General features: G+C 31.5%; 2 protein-coding genes across 2 annotated transcripts; one reads left to right on the plus strand and one right to left on the minus strand.

Moving 5' to 3' along the window:
• The first annotated feature begins 2,016 nt into the window (after positions 1 to 2,016).
• On the plus strand, positions 2,017 to 3,880 carry LOC120165888 (zinc finger protein SHOOT GRAVITROPISM 5-like). Its single transcript, XM_039175320.1, has 3 exons — positions 2,017 to 2,265; positions 2,368 to 2,766; positions 3,171 to 3,880. Exons 2-3 carry the CDS (start codon positions 2,474 to 2,476, stop codon positions 3,829 to 3,831), a joined length of 954 nt encoding a protein of 317 aa, XP_039031251.1. The 5' UTR covers positions 2,017 to 2,265; positions 2,368 to 2,473; the 3' UTR covers positions 3,832 to 3,880.
• Positions 3,881 to 13,810: 9,930 nt separating this feature from the next.
• LOC120166023 (CASP-like protein 4D1) lies at positions 13,811 to 14,940 on the minus strand. Its single transcript, XM_039175422.1, has 3 exons — positions 14,769 to 14,940; positions 14,562 to 14,697; positions 13,811 to 14,080 (listed from the first exon to the last, which is right to left on the minus strand). The coding sequence occupies exons 1-3, from the start codon at positions 14,918 to 14,920 to the stop codon at positions 13,811 to 13,813; spliced, it is 558 nt and encodes a 185-aa protein (XP_039031353.1). The 5' UTR covers positions 14,921 to 14,940.
• Between the last annotated feature and the right edge of the window lie 8,106 nt (positions 14,941 to 23,046).

The following is a 23,046-nucleotide window of genomic DNA, read 5'->3' on the forward strand; positions in this document are numbered from 1 at the left end:
AGTAATTGTTCAAATCTGTAATGAATATTAACAAACTTATTCAACTGCTTGATTTTTGATGGTACAAGCACGTTTCTTCTGAAAAGAATATATTTAAATTAAAATTAAATCATTAAATATCACTGCTTGAATTTTAATTCCTTAAAATAATGTAGAATATAATAGAAAAATTAATATTTTATTAAAAAGGTAATTTTTTAAAGAATTAATTTAAAGAAATTAATTATTGGTTAAATGCTCAATATGGGTCTATCCTTTTAGACATTGCTCAAATAAAAGCTTAAAAAATGGTAGAATAAAGGTCTAATATTTTTTTAATATATTCAAATAAGAGTCTAATCTTTCAAAAATATCAAATAAAGGTCTAATAGTTTTTATTTTTCTTAGATAAAGATCTAAATTTCTCTGTCATAGTCAAATGAGGGTCTTTATTTGAAAATATTTTCAAAAGGTTAGTCCTTTATTTGAGCATATTTTTTATTGTATTGAAATATTAGAACCTTGATTGAGAAAATATAAAAATGTTAAACCATATTCAATCATTTTAAAAGATTATATCGTTATTTATGCAACCTCTAAAAGATTAAACCTTTATTTTAACATTTAATCTTAATTATTCAAGTTTAACCATATTTGAATTTCTATATAAAATAATAATTATTATGATTTATCTAAAGAATTATTTTTAATATATATTAAATATCAAATTAATAATACAATAAAAAAGATTTTTTATCAATCAAAAGATTTTTAACATATTATTATGATTAATTCCTTATTTTTTGTCAGTTAACATATTTTCATGTTTTGTTTATTTTATTGTCACCTAATTGAATTGATGTTATCAATTAAGTTACATGTCAAATCAATTTAGAAATAAAAATAATAATAATTTTATGATAAAATTTTATTTTATTTTTCATATTTGTATATAATTTTCAAATAAAAAAAAATAATAACTAGGTCAAGAATCTAACTTGCATTTTATATGATTTAAAAATATTTTTTTTAAATTCATTGAGCGATATTAATGATAAAATAATGTTATTCTTTTTAAAGATATTGGGTTTAAATAGACGTAATTATATCTATAGGAAATAAGTTTATTAATTGATTAAGAAAATTTTAAACATATGTTATTTTATAATTAGGTTTCCAAAGGGTTTCGTTCGGAAAGTTATACCGTATAACAACCTTAATATACGGCTAAGGAAAGACGTTACCTGTTTTGTTATTATTTTTTAACATTTCAAGTAAAAATTATCTAAAACATTATTATTTCTATCTAAAACATTAATGTTTTTTTTAAATTTCCGATAAAGTGCCAAATAATAACAAAACCGGTAGAAAAAATAATGTTTTAGGTAGCGTTTTACCAGATATGTTAATAAAACCAGTAAAACGCCCAATAATAACAAAACTGATAGAAATAATAATGTTTTAAGTAATGTTTTATCGGAAATATTAAAAAAATAATAACTAAACCGATAACGTATTTTCTTAACCGTATATTAAGACTGCAGCACTTGAGACTTCCCGTTTCGTCCTGACTAATCCAAATTTATCCGGATCGTACGCCTGATTTTAATTGATAAATCTATTATCTACATATATGACACTGAAACTCAATGTGCTTAAATGATATCAAGTGCCACTTAAACCACCACAATAATATCTAATATTATCGAAAGAAAATCAAACTCCGGCGATAAAAAGAAAAGGTCTGAAAGACAGTTAGAGGAAGAATGGAGGTAAAGTGCTTACGTGTATATGGAGGGAAGCCGGCAGAATTTTATATAAATGTTAATATAATAATAAAATAGTGATTTACTGTGGGAGATTAATTATGAAAAGATTGTTCCTTTGTGGAAATTTGGCCCATCTTTCTTTATCTCTCAGCGTGTGGGATCAACCTTCATGCATTTTCATTGGCTTTTGTTTTCTTACTCTTCCTTTTGAACTTGTTTTTATGGAGGTCATGAGGGTTAAGCCTTGCAGACAGACAGAAGTAGATAAAAAGCCTCATAAATAAACCAAAACCAATCCATCTATTACCTTTCTTTCCTCATCTCGTCTTCTTTTCTGAATAAAGACTGTTCAACTTTGCAGAAAAGAGAGAAATATTGCTTTGGGGTTGTGTTAAAGCAGCAAGGAGAGAGGTTTTGGTGGAATAATTACTCATGATGCCCAATATCTCTTCTTCCTGCTTAGACAATGGCACTGCTAATATCAATAAGAGGAAAAGAAGACCTGCAGGAACACCAGGTACGTATGTGATTGTGTATCATGAATTCATATATGGTTTGCTTTCTTTTTAATGATTGTAATTTGGATATATATATACATATACATGGGTGTTGTTGGTAGATCCGGATGCTGAGTAGTTTCCCTGTCGCCTAAAACGCTGCTGGAATCGGATCGTTACGTTTGCGAGATCTGCAATCAAGGGTTCCAAAGAGACCAGAACCTACAGATGCACAGGAGGCGGCACAAGGTTCCATGGAAGCTGCTCAAGAGAGAAACTCCGGTGGTGAGGAAACGGGTATTCGTTTGCCCCGAGCCGAGTTGCTTGCACCATGATCCCTGCCATGCTCTAGGCGATTTGGTGGGGATCAAGAAGCACTTCAGGAGAAAACACAGCAACCACAAGCAATGGGTGTGTTATAAATGTTCAAAGGGCTACGCTGTTCAATCTGATTACAAGGCTCATCTTAAAACCTGCGGCACCAGAGGCCATTCTTGTGATTGCGGCAGAGTTTTTTCAAGGTTTTTTTTGTTTCCCTTTTCTTCTTTTTCGTCCTCGAAAAAGCAATCAACAGTGTTTGTTTTAGATCTATGCTAAATTTTCTCCGTTTGGTGGTACATATTCTAAAGCAAAAAAGGCCATGATTGCACACTTAATTCCTCTCTCAGCCTGGTCCCTTCTCTTTGACTTCCCTTTAGCCTGATGAAACCTTAATCCAGTATTCAATGAGCAGCTGTTTATCAACACAGCTCAACACAATTCCCGATGGTAGTGTGATTGTTTCGTTTCAGAACCCCAAAACATCTCTTCTTTTAAGACAACATATCTTATTTCATGCGACTATGATTAGCTACCATTTCCATGGCAGTTTATACATTTCATTGATGTTTTATTTATATATTAATTCCCATTTTTAATTTTATAGAGTTGAGAGTTTTATTGAACATCAAGATGCTTGCCATATGGGGCGTGTAGTACGGCCAGAATCACAAGCGGTGCAGTTAGCTTGCTTGTCCTGGACAGCTTCAAGTCCCAGTCCATCCACTGATACACATTTCAGTACAGCTCCATGGCCTAGTTTGGTCTTACCAAAGACAAAGGATACCTTGTTGTTGAGCCCTACAAAAGACAATTCCCCTAAAAATGCGCATTCCCACAATTTGGAGCTTCAACTGTTACCCACTTGTGAGGTCTCAAAGGATGACAATCATTCAACAAAGCTACAGCTCTCCATCAGCTCTCAATCAACTGCACAACAAGCACCCCAGCAGTTGAGACTGGAAATGGAGGAGAAAACTTATGCCGAAGAGGGGAGACGAGAAGCGAAAAGGCAGATCGATATAGCCGAGCAGGAGTTTGCAAAGGCAAAGAGAATCCGGCAACAAGCACGAAGTGAGTTACAAAAGGCTCAAGCTTTAAAGGATCATGCAATAAAGCAAATCAACTCCACCATCCTTCAAATCACTTGCCATGCTTGCAAACAGCAATTTCAAGCAAGAACACCTCCCGAGGAGAACTCCCTAGTCGCCAGTTACATTCCATCGGCTTTAACAGAAGGTGAAGTTGAAAACGATATTCAAACATAAAAACCGTATGTTGTCAACTTATTTTTCTTTCTCATATCTACAGATATACCCAAAAAAGTACTGTTTGTTTTGATAATCTGGAGCTTGGTTGGTTAGTGGTGTGTTGTATTCTACAATTTGTGTGATGTAATTTGTTCATTATTTTGGGTTTTGTTGGAAAGATTATTAATCTACGAGCATATAACTGGGTTTTTTTCCTGCTCTGAACTATTACATTGATTATATTAGTAGTATTTGGAGAGAATGATTGTAGGTCAGAAAAATGGAGGTGGCCTTGCCCTTGCATTAAAGAATACTACCGATAAAACGAGTAATATATGACCTTAAAAACATTCATAGAGAATCAGAACAAAATAAAAGCATGAGAGAGAGAAAGGGCTATCTGATATCTGACCAGGGATAGCTGAGGGAAGGAAATTTTCAATTTATTATATATTCATAACCTATTTTCGTCCCCTTAAAAATTTTATAAGTTCCTCTCTTGCGTTAGATGATTTCTTACTATTTTCTTGTGCTGCATGCACTACCATGTCATGGTCATGAGCAAATAAAATGGTAAATGCAAAAATACCATGTTTTTCAGTGCCACAGTTGTAAGGGTTAATGACAGACTCAGTCGTCGCTCTCAACGCTTGCAAACACACAGACACAAACAAAACTCCATTCATTCACTTCCATATCTCTCTCATTTCATCAGTGGGTTGTTCAGAAGAAGCGCAGCATCTTTCCCTTCTAGGAAGAGACCACCCATTGCTTTTCAGCTCAGGGTTGGGAGAAAGAAAACAACTACGTCCCGTCGCTGTTATTTGCTTATCTTTCACCGTTGGAAACTAAAACAAAAGGCGAACCACATGGCTAAATAAAGCTGAACCTCTTTTCATGGCCTTTTCGATTGTGTTAGTAGTAGCAACTTCTCTTTCTTTCTCTTTATCTGACTCACTCATAATTGTTTTCTCTGTTGGCTTTTGGTACGCAACAAATAACTGTATAGCATGCACTTCTCATTAGGGTGTTAATTTCATTAATTCTGTCACTGATCGAATCGAATAACTATTAATCTAATTAATCAAACTTTTTAGGCTTTTGCATGAATTTGGTACACAACAGCAAGGATCACAGGAAGTAACCATAATTGTTTAGGCTTTTGCATGAAGCTCGATCATCTAACTTAAGCTTAATTGATTAACTGAAATTGTTTACAAGATATTGGGAGTATTATAATGCGTTGCAAGCTGAGTCTACGTACAAACCAAAGTTGGACTCGGGATAAACCGTATTCTTTTAGAAATTTTAAATTTTTATATTAGATAGTTTAATTTTGCATCTCCAAATTTTTAATATATTTTTTTAAAAATTTACATTCTTAATATAAAATATCGTGTTCGTACTGAATTAAGTTTTCAGTCGGCTTGACTGGCTGCTTCACCCGTTTTCATTCTGATGACTGTTTAGGCAAGCTGTCTCCATCGGAATTTAATGTAAATTTAATTTATGTTTCCCATCCCCAGCCCACCAGACCATCATTCCTCTACTTATTGATCCACTTGGCCCAACTTAGGAGCCGATATGCCCTAGCCATTTAAAAAAATTTAGGATAAACTACGTGTTTAATACTTAAAATATCAGTTTTGATACATTTTACTATCTAAACTTTCACTTTTTCAAAATCATACCTAAGATTTAGTTTTTGTTTCCTTTTACTACTCCTTGTTAAAAACTTAACGTGTTTAGTACCTAAACTATCAGTTTTAGTTTGCTTTAGTACGTAAACTTTCAATTTTTTAAAAACTTAACATTAAGATTTTAATGGGGTACTAAGATGAAACAAAAATTAAATGTTAGGTATGGTTTTGAAAAAAATTGAAAGTTTAAGTGCTAAAATGGATCAAAACTGATAGTTTAAATACTAAACGCATAGTCACTCAACTTTAGCAAATTTTCATTTTAGACGAAAATATATATATATAATTTGTAAGTTAATCACTTCCAGAATAGATCTTGTTCATTTTATTGACCCATCGTTAAATGGCTACGACTTGATGATTGTAATATAGGTCAAATATTTTTTACATGTTGAACCTATCAAGTGGCTTCAGTGGTAGAATGAAAGGTTATTCTCCCTAAAAGTATTGAATTTTAGTAGTTACGTCTGTAGATGTTGCTAATAAATTTAGAAAGTTCTAAACAGAAAATTTTATTTTATTTTTAATTTTAGAATATATTTTCATTTTTTCTTGCAATAATTTTTCTCTTCAGATAGAAGAATGACTCACATAAAAAAAATCAAAATACGATTTCTCAATAATCTAACTATAGATATTCAAGAGTCGATTGGGATGACCTTGATGAGTTCTAGCCATTAATAGTGTTAATTCAAATCTGATAAATTAGAAAAATTTAGTCCTTTACCAAAAGATTCTCCATTGATAACTTTTATACTTTCTATTTTAATATACTACTTTTTTTTTTATTTACAGTATTGAGGAAGATATTATCTATTAAAAATCTAATCCAAATTCATCCTATCCAATCTAAATTTTGTTTTTAATTAAGATTATATCCTATCTATCTATATTAAACTTTTTTATTATTTATCTACCTTTTTCTTTATCTATCTACATAGTATTCTAGTTTAACTTGAATACAATTCTATGCATTTTACCTCAGTTTTAGGATTTTACTAGCATATGAATACTCCCTCATTTGTATCATGCACAACTCAAATCGAAAATACGAATATTTTTGTTTTAAAATTTTCGTTTGAGTTATTTTTCTTTCCTCGAATTAAGATTTTTTACCTTATTCTTATTTAGGAGTGTGAGTGACCAATCATGTCGCAACGTGTATTTGACATTCTTCTCTAACATATAGAATGCTGAGGATATGGTCCTTAGAGGGTTGAACATTTCAATCCAGCCGTATATTTTTCTAAGACATGATCTTATAAGAAAGAGTCATTATAATTATGTTTTTATTTCTTCTTGTTTATTTCACATTCGTGTTAAGAAGAAAATCATTAACATGATTATCATTTATACTAATCGAATACAAGCTTTCATCATGCTTTATTTTCCTTCATGACATTTGGCAAAAATTAACCTTGACTTTTTATTCTCTAAATTATCCAATCAAGGAAAGATTTTTTACTCAAACTTTTGCTACCTCGTCAAATATGTATATTTAAACATACCCAAAACCTAATGAGTTTCAAAACTCTTTATTTTCCCCAATTGGTATCTATCTTTCATATCTCACTTATGCATAAACATGGAAGAATAAAATAAGGTAAGGATTAAGAAAAAAAAAGGAAGAAAAATGTCAATCAATGACAATAATGGAAAAACCATACATTGTTATAGTAGTTATTGTGGGTCACTTGCTTCTTAGAAAACTTCATAGTCAAATTATAATCCTAGCAGAAGGTTCTTTGGGTGCTGAAATTATAAAAATGGGTCATGTAGTTCTTGTTGACTCTTTAAGTGGTTTGACCCTTTGATTGATCATGCAAGAATTTTTCTTGTGGGTGTGTTATGTAAAATTAAAAGAATGAAGAAGGATAGAAGAAACAAATGAATGATGTGATTTTTGGTATGATCAATTTAAGTAAAATCTTTTAATTTTTTTCCATAAGTTATAATTTGAATTCAATTTCAGGTTTTGATTTAACTTCTCGAAACTTGAAATTGATATTACTGATGAGAAGTTTATGCTATGAGGATTTCAAATATATATTTAGTTTTCAATTTAAATGAGAGGAAGGGCTTTAATTTCTAAAGAGAAAAATAAAGTTTAGGGAAATTTTAGGGTTTGAGAAGAAAAGAAAGGTTAAAACCGATGGAGACTTTGGCTTCTTCTATACCTTTATCCTTAATTGAAAATGACGGAGTAAACCCTCGAACAAGGGTAAGCTAATTTGCTAAATTAGTAAATTAAAGAAATTGGACAAAAATGCACAAAATGATACCTAATAGTTTATTCAACATTTTGGAAAATAAGCACAAACCAAAAAAAACCTTGGTGGTAAATGAACTGTTGTTGTTTCTTGAGGTCCCGGATTTGAACATCATGAATGTCAGGGGTGTGAGCGTTTAATGTCAAATGGTTGAGAGTTATCTTTGAATAGATACTTGTAACACCCCCAACCCGTATCCGACCCGAATACGAGTCCGAGGTGTCACATTGACTTTTCAAAACATTTACTTGTATAAAATAATGAATAATTTAAAACTTTTATAACATATAAATGACTAACTTACATAAAATACATTTTATGTTATTGCAAAAACCGATCAGACCATGCATAATTCACTTATTCATCTACATATAACTTATTCAAAACGTGTACAAAACTATTCAGAGCTTATACAATATACTCTTTTGAATACATGCCAACTAGAACTTTATATTGGTAAATGCATGAATAAGTTAATGTTTGGTCTCGTTTGTGTAGTTAATTATTTTCTACACTCGATCCGAATACGGTAAAAAATCGGTAACTGAATATGGTTCAGATGACTTATATAAGAAATTCAAGGATTGTTAGAATTAAATTAAAGTTTTGTGATTAGTGATAAGGAATCAGCCCTGGATGTAGCTTATTTTTATATCATCAAAGGTTAAACGTTAAGGGTACTTGGATGAGAAAATGAGAATACTCCGGTTTGATAAAATTACGAAAATACCCTTATGTTGTAAAATGTCAAGAATTATCCCTAGAAGTTGATTAATAACTCTAAAATGATATATTGATCTAATAAAACTACAGATGTGCATAAGAAATGCTAGTTTGCTTAGAAATTTTGGATAACTGGTTTTTAACCTAAGAGGGTTTATGCACGATACTAGAAGTATGTTAAGGAATCATTTCAAGATTATAGAATGTTTTGAAAAGAAATTAACCATAGGATCTCTAAATTATAGTTATTTTTGTTAAGAGTTAATACCGAAACTATTTGGTTAAGAAGGTAAAAATAGTCCGAGTTGACCCTGAATGAGAAAGTATTTTAAGGATTCGTACTTAACTCGATAAATTACGAATTTAATTGTTAAGATCCTGTCTTTGTACAGAAAATTCCTGATAACCTGTTGGTAACTTCCGAGAAGATAATTGACCTGAAAATCTCCGAGTTAAGAATAAATTATTGAGGGTGTTCTTTTGTCAGAATTGTTCAAATGGTCTGGAAAAGATGATACGTTTGAATTAAAAAGATCATATGGAAAGAAAGGATTGGACTACACTAGATCTGTAAAATAACCAAAATACCCCTGTAATAAAAATAACCCAAGAATATCACCAAGCTCGGGAATGATTGGATATCCTCAAGCTCTGTAATGAATGGAATAAAACTAAACACCAAAATGACCAAAATACCCTTATAACCTAGACTAAGTAGATGTCTTGGATTAATTAAGGAAATCTAAATAAACATGGGTGTGGTACTACTCTTAAAAGTTATGGATCACATATTAAGCCGAGCAACCAATGCTAGTGTTATATCAGTACCAGAACGGCATAGATGTCACTTGAATGCGCGTTTGATTTCTCAAGTTTGGTTCGATGATAATTTTGGAAGTATTCAGCTCAGCTCAAATCTATATCACATTTTCTACTAAGAAGGGGATATTCGTTAGACAAATCAACCATGAAGACCAAATTGAACGGAACAGGAGTACAACATGTATCCAAAATTCAGAAACGTACGAATTACTCTGGAAAACTCCGAAGTAACTGGATTTGACTTGACTATTAAATGAACTAAGTAACCTCAATGACTGAGGATTAAGTAAGTGATTTGGATATGTCTGAAAACTTTGATGAGTTTACATACTGTACCATTACTATGGGTTATGAACCAAAAATCAAGTATGTCAGCATTTCCTGATATCGTTGAAGTGAAGAAATGAAATAAAGACCATTGGAAGATTCATTCAACGATGACTCAAAGATGATTTATGAACAATAATTGTTGGTATTAAAGAGTGAATACATGGAAGGACAACGAATAGACCGATCAACATGTATTAGTTCTAGAAGTTGTTCAGCTTGGGTTATTTTGATAATTTGATAGATCGACACAGACTATAAATGTCATGAACCTTCATTCATTCCTTATCAGCTCAAGTCTAATTCTGAATAACTTATGATTTCATCAGTTATTGATCTCTTCCAATAGTGATTTTAAATTCCAACCTTTTATCGATATACTGAAGATCTGTGTTTTTCTGCCTGATAAAATTATCCAGTACCTCTAAATAATATTCGTAAACTCTGGTGTGTTCCCTAATCATATAAATATTTTATCTGATTTTCGATTTGAATTTTGTTATGATACCTGACCTGAATTCTGATCTTATACTGACATGGATTCTCATATGATACATGACCTGGATTCTGATATGATACTTGACCTGAATTATATTTTGATTTTTGATATATCCGTTTACGGACAGAACATGTTTTATTGGGGGTATTGTTGGAGGAAGAATACTTGTATGTTCCTCGGCTTTGTGCTCAGGGCGTTACTGGACGTGACGGGGTTGTATGGTTCTGGGGAACCTACACATTTTGTTCATGACGGATGGGGGTAGTGTTCATATATATATATATATATATATATGTTTTAAAAGATCTGTATCTTTTTATTGGTTTTACGGGAACATACTAGATAACCTATTCTGATCTCCTAAACCTAAACATCTCAAATATTTCTATTTGAATTAAATACTATCTGTTACTACCTGAGATATCAATAGGATCTCAGCTCAGCCTAAAAATCTGTAAATATCTGAAAAAATAAGGAAATATTTGTTTATATGTATCTGCACGTTTTTCAGCATCATCTGGTAGTTCTGTGTTACTGAGCTTTCCGAAGTTCACTGTATTATTCACCATTGCAGGTTAAAAGAATTATAGCAGTACAATTATCACATGAATGTTTTATCTGATTTCCTATTTGTATTCTATTCTGATACCTTACGTAGATTTTGTTCTAATTTCTTATATGGATTCTGTTCTGATATCTGATCTGAATTCTATTTTGATTTCTAATATCTCTATTTACTGGCGGAAAAATGTTTTATTTGGGGGGTATTATTGGAGGAAGTATTTCTGTAGGTTCCTAGACTTTGTGCTCAGGGCCTTACAGGTTGTGTGGGTTGGGTGTATGGTTCTGGGGAACCTACACAAACAAATTGTGAAAGGATGGGGGTAGTGTTATGTTTTTTAAAATATATTTTAAAAGGATCCGTATCTTTTCACTGGTTTTACGGGAACACACTAGATAACCTATTTTGATCTCCTGAACTCAGTCATTCAAAATATTTCTCTGAACTGAAAGCTCATTGTTTGTTACTACCTGAAATATCAATAGGATCTCCGCTCAATATAAAGATCTGTAGATGTCTGAACCGATAAAGAAATATATGTTTATCTGTATCTGTAAGTTCTTCAGTATCATATGGTAGTTCTGTATTACTGAGCTTTCCAAAGCTCACTCTGTTACTCATCTTTTCAGGTTAAAAGGATTAAACCAGTGCATCTATCGACATACATAAAGGAATTATTCTGGCGTTGCCTGCAGAGTATGGTACATGTGATTAAGGGGCATGTAGATTGTATTTTGTTTTATATATGAGTCTGAAAACCTGTTTTATTTCTGAATATTGATAAATCATTTTTTGAGTTTACATGTTTTAATAAAAGTTTTAAATTTTCTAAGATTTTTACAGTGGGTCGCTCTGTGACCCTAATGTGACACCACAGATCGGATCGGGTTACCTGCATAGGTCTGAGGGTGTTACAAAAAAAAACAAATATTAGTTGGTTTGTTAAAATGGGTATAACATCATAGGTGAGCTGGTTTAACCAACTAGATTCTTCTAGTAAGTCATTTGTAAAAGGATAAATATAGGTTTCTACTAAATGAAAAAGCAGTGAATTTTGTTTGTTTACAAGAAAAGTTTCACAATCGAACATCAAAAAGTTCTAAATCAGTTTTCGAGATGTTACATTTTCAATAAAAATTTGGTAGTGTTGTTATAATAATTATTATTATTTTTTGTGACAATATTTGTTTGAAACTATTACTACAAGAAATCGTGATGCATATTTTTTAGTAGAAGCCGTTAGTTTTATTAAAAGAAAAATACTCAAAATTACAATGTATGTTTACAACATAACCATAAACTAAACATGTAATTAAGATATTTTCCTATAACCATTAACACAAGAAACTAGCCAATTGAGATCATGTAAAGACCATATAAGGAAAAAGGTTAAAAACTCAACCAAAATACTTAGGAAAGATAGATACATTTTTATCTAGCTATTGTTATAGTAGTAATTATGACAATAAAATTTATTTCACAATTAAATTCTCGCTATAAGCCTATAATTGTGTCGTAAATTTTATTATCATTAAAATTTTAACATTATTATAATACATAAATTAGCACTAAATATTTTCTTGAAGATAAATGATATTATAGTAATGATTTATAAAGCTATCACTATTATTTTATATTTGTCATGACAATAAAGTTATTTGTCACTATAAATTTATTTTTTTATGATAAACTTTGATATTAATAAAAATTAAAATTAATATCAAATGGATATTATTACAATAATACATTTATATTTATTATCATGGTAATAATAACAATTATAAAAAAACTATAGTTATCATAAACTAATTTGACAAAATTAAATTTTTATCATTATTCTCTAAATTATGTGTAAATTGTGATTTTAGTAATTAACTTTAATTTAATCAATTTTATTCCATATATTTTTATATTTGAAATTTGTAATCTTTATTCAAACGATACAATGATGGTATGACTAAAATGATCAAATTGAAGAATAAAATTAAATCAGCAACTTATATAATAGTATAGGAACTAACAACATAATTTTAGATATAACGATTATCATTCATCTCAAGATCAACATATTAAAACTTTAAAAATACGAAAACTTAAAGTGGCCAAATTAAAAAAAAAACTAATACACGATAGCAAAATTTTACCTTGTAAAAATTTTAAAAGATATACACAATTAAATAAATAATCGAGGTTACTATAAGTTTTGACGGTGTCATATAATCTTTAATTATAATTTTTTAATTTTTTTTATTAATTTGTATATGTAATTTGTGATCTTAATTGAGATACATATAAATTTTGTAAATATTGTTCAAATATTAATACTTTAATTTGTTTGTTTGAATATTGAGGCTTCCTAACACACGGTCAAAATATTTTTTATTTTATTAGAAATATAATTTAAGGACTTCTTAGTTGAAATATTTATTATCAATATACCAAATAATTATCCCATAAAAAGACAATTCTATTATTAATTTAAAATTAATTAAATTAATTTATATAATTATTTTAAAATTATAATATTTAATCTTAATTAATTTTAATATAAGTTAATCTAAATATTATTATTTTTTATAAAAAAATAAATTCGCTTACACTAAAAATTTTAAGTTTGTTTTTCTTCATGTCCTACATTGTATTAGTTTATTAAAATAATAACATAGGGCTGCCACCCATACTACCAGTGATTAATTGTAGAAAACTTTTTGCACTAGTTTTTGGATAATGATAAGTTTGTGTTAGTCAAAGATAATAATCATCATTTTAACCATTAAAATTATTTAGTTTGTGCAAATAACATTATTATTAAGTATAATACTACAATGATATTTCTTTTCTTGTTTTGGTTCATTACAATGTGGGTATTTTGTTTTGGTTCATTACAATGTGGGTATTGATTAAGCTAACAGTAAAAAGAACATCAATTAATAAACAAAACTTTAATATTACCATCGATTTATCAAAGTAACACTCGTTGATTTGATGCTTCTCACCATGCATCTTGTTTTAGTTTAATTATTTGAGCCATAAATAAAAATGAAAGAAATCACATATTGTTGGCAACGATGATATATGAATTATGGCAGAGAAATCATCCGAAGAAGAAACCTTTCTTTCCGGCAGCTTTGTTTCCGGCGGCTTTGTTCTCGGTGGGAGCGGAAAATATAGAAAGAATAGACATGCATAAGAAGGCGGCTGCCAGAAGTCCGGTCGCCAGATATCCTCTGTTAAAGAAACCTTCGAACGGAGTATCCTTTAAACGTCCCCCGAATGACTCCAACAAATCATTTAGAAATCTTTTAAGATCCGCCGTCGCCAAAAAACCGGCCCCAACACCCAATGCCAAAACAAAGGCAACCGCCTGTAATACCATATTCATATCACAATGAAAATCAATTTTGTTTTGATATATTAATTAGATTTAGCATTGTTGATGACAGAAATAGAGTTTGGGGTAGTTTTTCTGATTTGATCAGAGAGTAGCGGACAGTTGTTGGTAGGTTGAAGAAGATGATAGAGAAAGTGAGAGTATGAGAAACTCTTCTTTTCCGGTCTTGCATGGTGGTTTATATAGAGATTCTTGATGTTGGTAACAAGCTTAGAATTATGAACTTCTGATGATTATTTATAGGTTGGTAGGGTTAATAGATCTAACTGTCAAATCACGTGGTACCACTATCAGTGGACATGTCAAAAAATTATATCTGATCAAAAGATGTGAAATTTAAGAAACCTCGAGAGTCGATGATGAAGAAATGGTAACAAAAATGTAGTTTGCATAGGAGGTTCGGAAGAGGTACAATAACCATGCTAATGTATATGCAAATGGGGTATATATATACCTTGTCTCCATAAAAATACAAGGTTGGCAAGATAGGACCACGAATGAGCTTCTTTCCGGCACAAGCACGATACATTGTAAAGGGTAAGAGCAATAGGCAATAGGTTGCTGCAACAACAGCCGTGGCCAGCACATACCTGCACAACCATGATCAAATTAACAAAGAAAAGTAAAAAAATTTGGGTTAAAGCCATGTGTTGTTGTTTACTTGTAGGTAATGATGTCTTTGAATGTTACTTTGGAGCCATCATCGTCGGTGGCCTTGTCTAGTACCAGAACCACTATGCATCCAGCTGCGAATAAAAGAGTGAAGATTCTGAGCACAAGGCTAAGAATCACCCGAGCCTTCTTGGACGCCATATATCAACCACTTGAGGCTCTTTTCTTGATGATTCTTGTATAAATGAAATCCACATAGATCACTCACAAAAATGTTTTTATAGAAAATCTTGTCTCGGTTCTATCTGTGTTTTTGGTTACATTAAGTATAGGGTAAGATAGGTGATTAATCACCTAACCATTGTTCTGGTTCCGTTTTAGTCATTATTTTTTTTCAAAATCATACCTAAAGTTTCATTTTAGTAACCTAACGTTAAAAAGTTAACGGCAATACTGACAAGGGCGAAACTGTGATGAAATTATGGGAGGGGTCAAGTTGATAATCTTTGATATTAATAAGGTTATAAAAGGTAATTAAACCACATAAAAATAGATGATTAGGGCTTAATTTCACTAATTTCAAAATTGACATGTCCTAAAAAGTAATTAAACCAAAAAAATTAGACACAAGACTTAATTTCATTTAACTTTAAAACTGATAATATCTTAAAAAATAATTAAACCAGAAAAATTTAGGAGGGTCAGGACTTAATTTTAATAATTTCAAAACTTTTAAAGGCTTAAAATACAATTAAACCTTAAAAATTGGGGTGGGTCATGTACCCTTCTGCCCCCACCTGGTTCCGCCACTGAATTCTTTCGCGTCACCATAAAGTAATGCTATATTACTATTGAAAAATAAAAAAATATCACAATAGCAATTATGTTTATTTTTAACGATGGTGACCAAAACATAACTAAGTATGATTTTGTAAAAAAATAGTTAGATGACCAAAATGGATCGAAAGTGATAATTGGTGACTAAAAACTTAGTTTACCCTATAGTATATCTGCAGGCCTCCATCACTCATTGGCTGCGTCTTTCGATGGTTCCAAGCTATTATCATTGTTCATTTGAACGATGCAATGATTTTTGGAGTACGTATTAGGAACACAAGAAGTCTGAAACCCAATTTTGATAACCAAATCAGTTTAATTAAATTGAAGCATTATATATATTTACTAATTCTGAGAAGAAAACTATTAATAATTTTTAATATATCTGTCGAGACTATATTTTTCCGGCAAAAACAAGTGTCATTATTTTCTAAATCTCGTCTCGAAAAAATAAGTGTTTTTCTTATGATATAAGATAAAACACAAATTTGAGGAGTCACCACCAATCATTTATCGATGTGTGGTTGGTCACCAAAAATATTATGTTATTTTAATAAAATTTATAAAAATATTATTAAAATAACAAAAAAAGGGTCTGCTTAACAAAAAATTAGTTCGGGAGTCGATTACGTGTAGGGAAGGATTAGCACTCCCACAACGCCTAAAATTGGTACATTTATTTATTAATTAATGTCTTTGTAGTAAAATTTATAAATTTAAATTTAATTTAATTTTTTTATCCCATAAAAAACAATAAGGATATTATTTTATATCAATAAATTATTTAAAAATATATTCCTAATCAATTAAGAAAATATTTTATAATTTATTGTATAAAATAATATAACCTGATTACATATAATAATTTTAATGATTTAATAAAGAAAATATAAAAATTAAAGTTACTATTAGAAGTACTTTATATTTTAAATAATCCTACAATCTTATTTAAAAAATTAAAATATTAAAATTATGAGACTAAATTATAAAATATAAAAATTAAAGGTTCATTTGAAATACTATAATAGTCAAAATATTACTAAAATTAAAATATTAAAGATTAGGGATTAAAATAAAAATTATCAAAATTTAGGAATTAAATTTAATATTTACCCTAAATATATATGTGCATGATTAAGTGACTAAAAATAAATAAAATAAAATTATAGATTCGAATTAAAATGCATAAAATATGATTTCAGTGACCAATATAGAAATTTATAAAATCTCAAGGATTGTGGACATAGTTTACCTGTGACTTAAATTATGCAAATACCCCTTCCCCAAAACAACATCATTTGGAGAGGGTTATTTTTATACCCAAATATGGCCCTAAAGGCCAATATATCTCTCATTTCTCATTTATGTTTCTCTCTCGCCTCTCTCTAAAAATCTCTCATCGGAGAGAGTCAGATCACCGACCGGAAGCTTCCTACCGCCGTCAACCACCCGGAATTGACAAACTTACCCCCAAAATAACCCTCTTTTCCACCTAAACTCAAATCTAACCTTTTTTAGTCCTAAAAACCCCTCAAAATTAGTAGATCTAAGCAATAACCAAAAGGTTTACCTCGATTTACACAAAGGTTTTCGACGGCGTTTATAATAATAATATAATAATAATATAATAATAATATAAATAATAACGGGACGAAAATGACTGTCGACAGCTACCCCTCTTTGTTCATTTTTTTGTTAACAAGAATAGAGCAAAGACAAAAGACAAAGAATTTTTGTCCAGTTGATTTTATGCTTTGATGAGAGATCCACTTTATTCAAAGGAAATCAAACTAGTGTATGACATTGTTCCTTCGTGATGATGACGTCTAGCCATCTTTAAAGATATTTGAGATAACTTGGTTCCTTCGTGATGAGAACATCTGGCTATCTAAGGATGACGATGCTCCTTTATGATAAGGAATTCTAATCAATGGATGACATTGTTCCTTCGTGATGATGACGTCTAGCCATCTTTAAAGATATTTGAGATAACACAGTTCCTTCGTGATGAGGACATCTGGTTATCTAAGGATAATGCTGCTTCTTCGTGATGAGGAGTTCTGATCGGTGGATGACATTGTTCCTTCATAATGAGGATGTCTAACCATCTTTAAAGATATTTGAGATAACATGGTTCTTTCATGATGAGGACATCTGGTTATCTAAGGATGATGCTGCTTCTTTGTGATGAGGAATTCTGATCAATGGATGACATTGTACCTTCGTGATAAGGACGTCGGGCCATCTTTAAAGATATTTGAGATAACATGATTCCTTCGTGATAAGAACATCTGGTTATCTAAGGATGATGTTGCTTCTTCGTGATGAGGAGTTCTGATCGGTGGATGATATTGTTCCTTCGTGATGAGGACGTCTAGCCATCTTTAAAGATATTTAAGATAACACGGTTCCTTCGTGATGAGGATGTCTGGTTATCTAAGGATGATGCTACTTCTTCGTGATAAGGAGTTCTGATCGGTGGATGATATAGTTCCTTCGTGATGAGGACGTCTGGCCATTTTTAAAGATATTTGAGATAACATGGTTCCTTCGTGATGAGGACGTCTGGACATCTTTAAAGATATTTGAGATAACACGGTTCCTTCGTGATGAGGACGTCTAGTTATCTAAGGATGATGCTGCTTCTTCATGATGAGGAGTTCTGATTGGTGGACGACATTATTCCTTCGTGATCCTATGTATGCCTAAAATGTATACAATGATGCAATTTTAGTGCATTTTCTTTTTCGAATAAGGACCCTTTCTCATTGGCCATCTTCTGACTCATTTCATTTTGGGTACAACAAACAAGGCAGATTTACTTCAATTGAATATCTTGATCTCATCTTCACTCAGATATAGTCTTTTCTTTCTTCTTGAACCTCGCTAGTACCAATGATCAACTATTCCATATGTGACAAATATTTTGGATCATCTTTATACGATTGAAACTTTCTAGGTACTTCAACTTTTATTTTCCATGTATCAATGTCATTATACAATCTTGAAAGTTGAAATCATTATCAATTTCAGAAAACCTGCATTTAAAAAAAAAACTTTTTGTACAATAATACACCATGATTTTATGTACTTCAAGTTAAACTACATATTTTAAATTTTCAAAGCAATATGCTTGCAAAAATTAGAGTTAACAAGAAAAGTCTTTTTTTATTTATAAAAATGTAAAGAGTTTTTAAATAATTACATGGCAAAATTTTATTGAAAAATGTACAAGAAAAAGTAGTAGGCATCTTCATATATCAATAGCATAAATACTTCTGAACTGGCATGCCGCAAAGTGATTCAAGTATAGCTTCTGTCAAAAGGATTTCTAGAATCGTGATAATACCTAAGGATGTAAAATCTCTTCTTGACTATCAAATCTCCAGATGTTATGCATCCTTAACAAATAATCCAAGATTTCAAACATGAATCTTGAATTATAACACTGAAGCCGCCCTTTACGGGTTTTCAACTTGAGACCTCATTTGGTTTCAAGATATCCTTTTCGGATTTTCATCATGAACCCTCCTGTTTTCAATTAGGCAAAATACTTTTTAACCGCATCGGAATTCACTGGGTGGGGTAATTCTGGCCCGTCCATCTCAGTGAGAACTAGAGCTATTCCAAAAAAAGCTTTCTTTACAATATAAGGTCCTTCCCAATTTGGCATCCATTTTCCTCAGGAATCCTTTTGAATAAGTAAGATCTTTCTAAGTACGAGATCTCCTTCGTAAAATTCTCGGAGGTGAACTTTCTTATCATGTGCTCGTATCATCCGCTTTTGGTACATCTGACCATGACAAATAGCTTTTAGTCTCTTTTCTTCAATCAAATTTAACTGGTCATATCTAGCTTGTACCCATTCTGCTTCATTTAGTTTTACCTCTGATTAAACTCGAAGTGAAGGAATTTCTACCTCAATAGGTAGGACAACTTTCATTACATAGTATAATAAAAATGGAGTTGCCCCAGTCAATGTTCGTACTGACGTTCTATAAGCCAACAAAGCAAATGATAGTTTCTCATACTAATCTTTATAAGTTTCAGTCATCTTCTCTATAAGCCTCTTGATATTCTTATTAGCTTCCTCAACTGCTCCATTCATCTTTGGGTGATAGGTAGTGGAATTATGATGGTTTATTTTGAATTCCTCACAAACTTATTTCATTATCTTGTTGTTTAAATTCAAAGCATTGTCAGAAATAATCCTTTCTGGTAGACCATATCGACAAATGATTTCCTTTTTCAAGAATTTACAGACTGTAGTTTGAGTGACGTTTGCATAAGAAGCTGCTTCTACCCATTTGGTAAAATAGTCTATTGCTACCAAAATGAAGCGATGGCCATTTGAAACTTTTGGGAAAATTTGTCCAATAACATCTATGCCCCACATAGAAAATGGCCACGGTTGTCATCACGTGCAATGGATGAGGAGGGGTATGCATTATGTCTCTATAAAGTTGACATTTATGACATTTTCGGGCATAATTGAAACAATCAGTTTCCATAGTTGACCAATAGTACCCAAATCTCATAATTTGTCTAGCCATTGTATGCCCATTGGCATGGGTACCACATACTCCTTCATGTACCTCTTCGAGAATTGTTTTGGCCTCTTTGGTGTCCACGCATCTCAATAGGACTTGATCCAAGCTTTTTTTGTGTAGTATTTCACCATTGAGTACATACACTGATGCCATTCTTCTGATAGTTCTTTTATCATTCTCGATTGCTTATTCAGGATAATTCTGATATCTGATGTATTGCAAAATATCATAGCACCAGGGGTTCTCATCTTCTTTTTCTTTAATGTTAAAATAATGGATTGGGTACTCATAAGCCTGCATTTCAATAGGCATCATGCTCGAATGCTCATCTACCTTGAATGCGGCTGCCAAAGTGGCCAAGGCATCTGTCATCTGGTTATCTTCTCTAGGGAGGTAATTGAATGTTACTTCTTTAAATTCTTCGATAAGTTCCACAATCAATTTACGATATTCTACAAGCTTGGGATCTTTTGTCTCCCATTCCCCCTGATTTGGTAAATTACTAGGGCTAAATCCCCATATACCTTAAGCATTTTTATCTTACATTTAATGGCAGCTTTAAGACCCAGAACACATGCCTCATATTCAACCATGTTGTTTGTGCAATCAAAATTTAGTCGGCTAATAAAAGGATAATGTTCTCCATTTGGTGAAACCAAGATTGCCCCAATTTCATGCACTAAAGCATTCGAAGCACTATCAAAATTCAACTTCCAATATTCATTAGTGAATGTAGTTGATTTCTTCCACTGAGATTGCCATTAAATCTTCATCTGGGAAATCATTACTAATTGACTCATATTCTTGAGTAGCTCTACTTGCAATAAATTCAGCTATGGCACTTCCTTTTACTGTTTTTTTACTTACATCCTGGATATCAAATTTTGACAACAAGATCTGCCAACGAGCTAACCTTCCAGATAATGCAGGTATATTCATCATATACTTCAAAGGATCAAATTTGGATATGAGCCATGTGGTGTGATATAACATATACTACCTAAACCTTCGAGTGGCCTATACCAAAGCATAACACAAATTTTCAATTGGCGAGTATCTGGTTTCACAATCAGTGAACTTCTTACTGAGATAATAAATTGCTCTCTCTTTTTTCTCAGTTTGATCATGTTGTCCTAATACACACCCCATTGAATTTTCCCAAACCGATAAATAGATAATTAAGGGTTTGCCTGGAATAGGTGGTACTAAGATTGGGGTATTTGACAAATATCTCTTAACTGCCTCAAAAGATTCCTAACAATCTTCACTCCATGCCCCAGAATTATTCTTGCGAATGAGACAAAAAATGGGATCACATTTCTCAGTTAACTGTGAGATGAATCGAGCTATATAATTTAATCTTCCCAAGAATCCTCGAACCTCTTTTTGTGTTTATAGGGTGGAAAATCTTGAATATCTTTGACTTTATCTGGATCTATTTCAATTCCTTTCTTGTTCACGACAAATCCCAAGCTCTTTCCAAATGTCACCCCAAATGTACACTTATTTGGGTTAGGCTTCAACTGGTATTTCCTTAATATTTGGAAAAGCTTTCTTAAATTCTTGATATGTTCATCCTCTGACTTGGCTTTGACAATCATATCATCGATAAAAACTTCTATTTCTTTATGCATCATGTCATGAAATAATGTTACCATAGCCCTTTTGATATGTTGCTCCTGCATTCTTCAACCCAAATGGCATTACTTTATAGCAAAATGTTCCCCATATGGTGACAAATGTTATTTTTTCCATATCATCAAAGTACATTTTAATTTGATTGTAACTGGAGAAACCATCCATGAATGAGAACAAAGAATTTTTAGCAGTGATATCCACCAATATGTCTATGTGTGGCAAAGGAAAATTATCCTTCGGACTAGCTCTATTGAGATCTCAGTAGTCAATACACATACAGACTTTACCATCTTTCTTTGGTACATGAACAATATTTGCCACCCACTCAGGGTACTTGGCCACTTTAAGAAACCCAGCATCAAATTTCTTTTTTAGTTATTCCTTAATTTTTAGTAGCATTTCGGGTTTCATTCTTCTTAGATTTTGTTGAACAATCTTATATTCTGGCTTTATTGGTAACTTGTGTACTACCATCTCTGTATCCAAACCTGGCATGTCTTCATATGACCAAGCAAATACATCATTGTATTCCCGAAGCAAATTAATCAAACTTTGTCGTGCTTTATCAGATAAAGTAGTGCCAATTTTCATGTTTTTATTATCCTCATCTGATCCAAAATTCAAGATCTCAGTATGTTCTTCATGAGGCAGAATTTGCTTATCCTCTTTTTTTCACCATTTTAACAGCTCGGAAGGTAAGTCACATCTCTCATCATTATCACAACCCTCAACTTCCCCTTTACACATGGGCTGCTCAAAATCAAATTCCGTGGCAGTTTCATCAACATCCATGTTATTGATATGTGAGTTCCTGAAAGGAAAATGAAGAAGAGTATATATACATATAATCATAAGAATGCATAGAAAATATTTGCCATGTGAAATTAACTGGAATGCATATTTTATTGAAAAAGAAAAACACATAGTTTAACCCTTTACACAAAATCAACTATTTCCCAGGGTATAAATTATAGAGGAAGTTCTTGTGTATTACTCTGAAAAAGACTTAAAAACTACATGTAATAATTCCTCCATAGTCCAATTATTCAATTCAAAGTCTGGTGGTGCGGGGTAAATGCTCATAGCTCTCTTTTCTTCAGATTCATCATTTGATATGACATTGATACTCAACTCTTTCAAAGCATCCCCAACTATTAGCCCTTCATTTTGCTAATCTTCTCAGAACATATTTCCTCCAGACACAAAAGTATTACTCAACAAAGAAAAAATCATTGGTTCTCAGGTGAGATCTTCTCCAGCTAACTTTGTCTTCCTCATTTTTTTGATTCTTCTTAATGCTTC

Source organism: Hibiscus syriacus, unplaced genomic scaffold, assembly GCF_006381635.1.
Source record: "Hibiscus syriacus cultivar Baekdansim isolate YM2019G1 unplaced genomic scaffold, ASM638163v2 tig00111621_pilon, whole genome shotgun sequence".
Classification (NCBI taxonomy): domain Eukaryota; kingdom Viridiplantae; phylum Streptophyta; class Magnoliopsida; order Malvales; family Malvaceae; genus Hibiscus; species Hibiscus syriacus.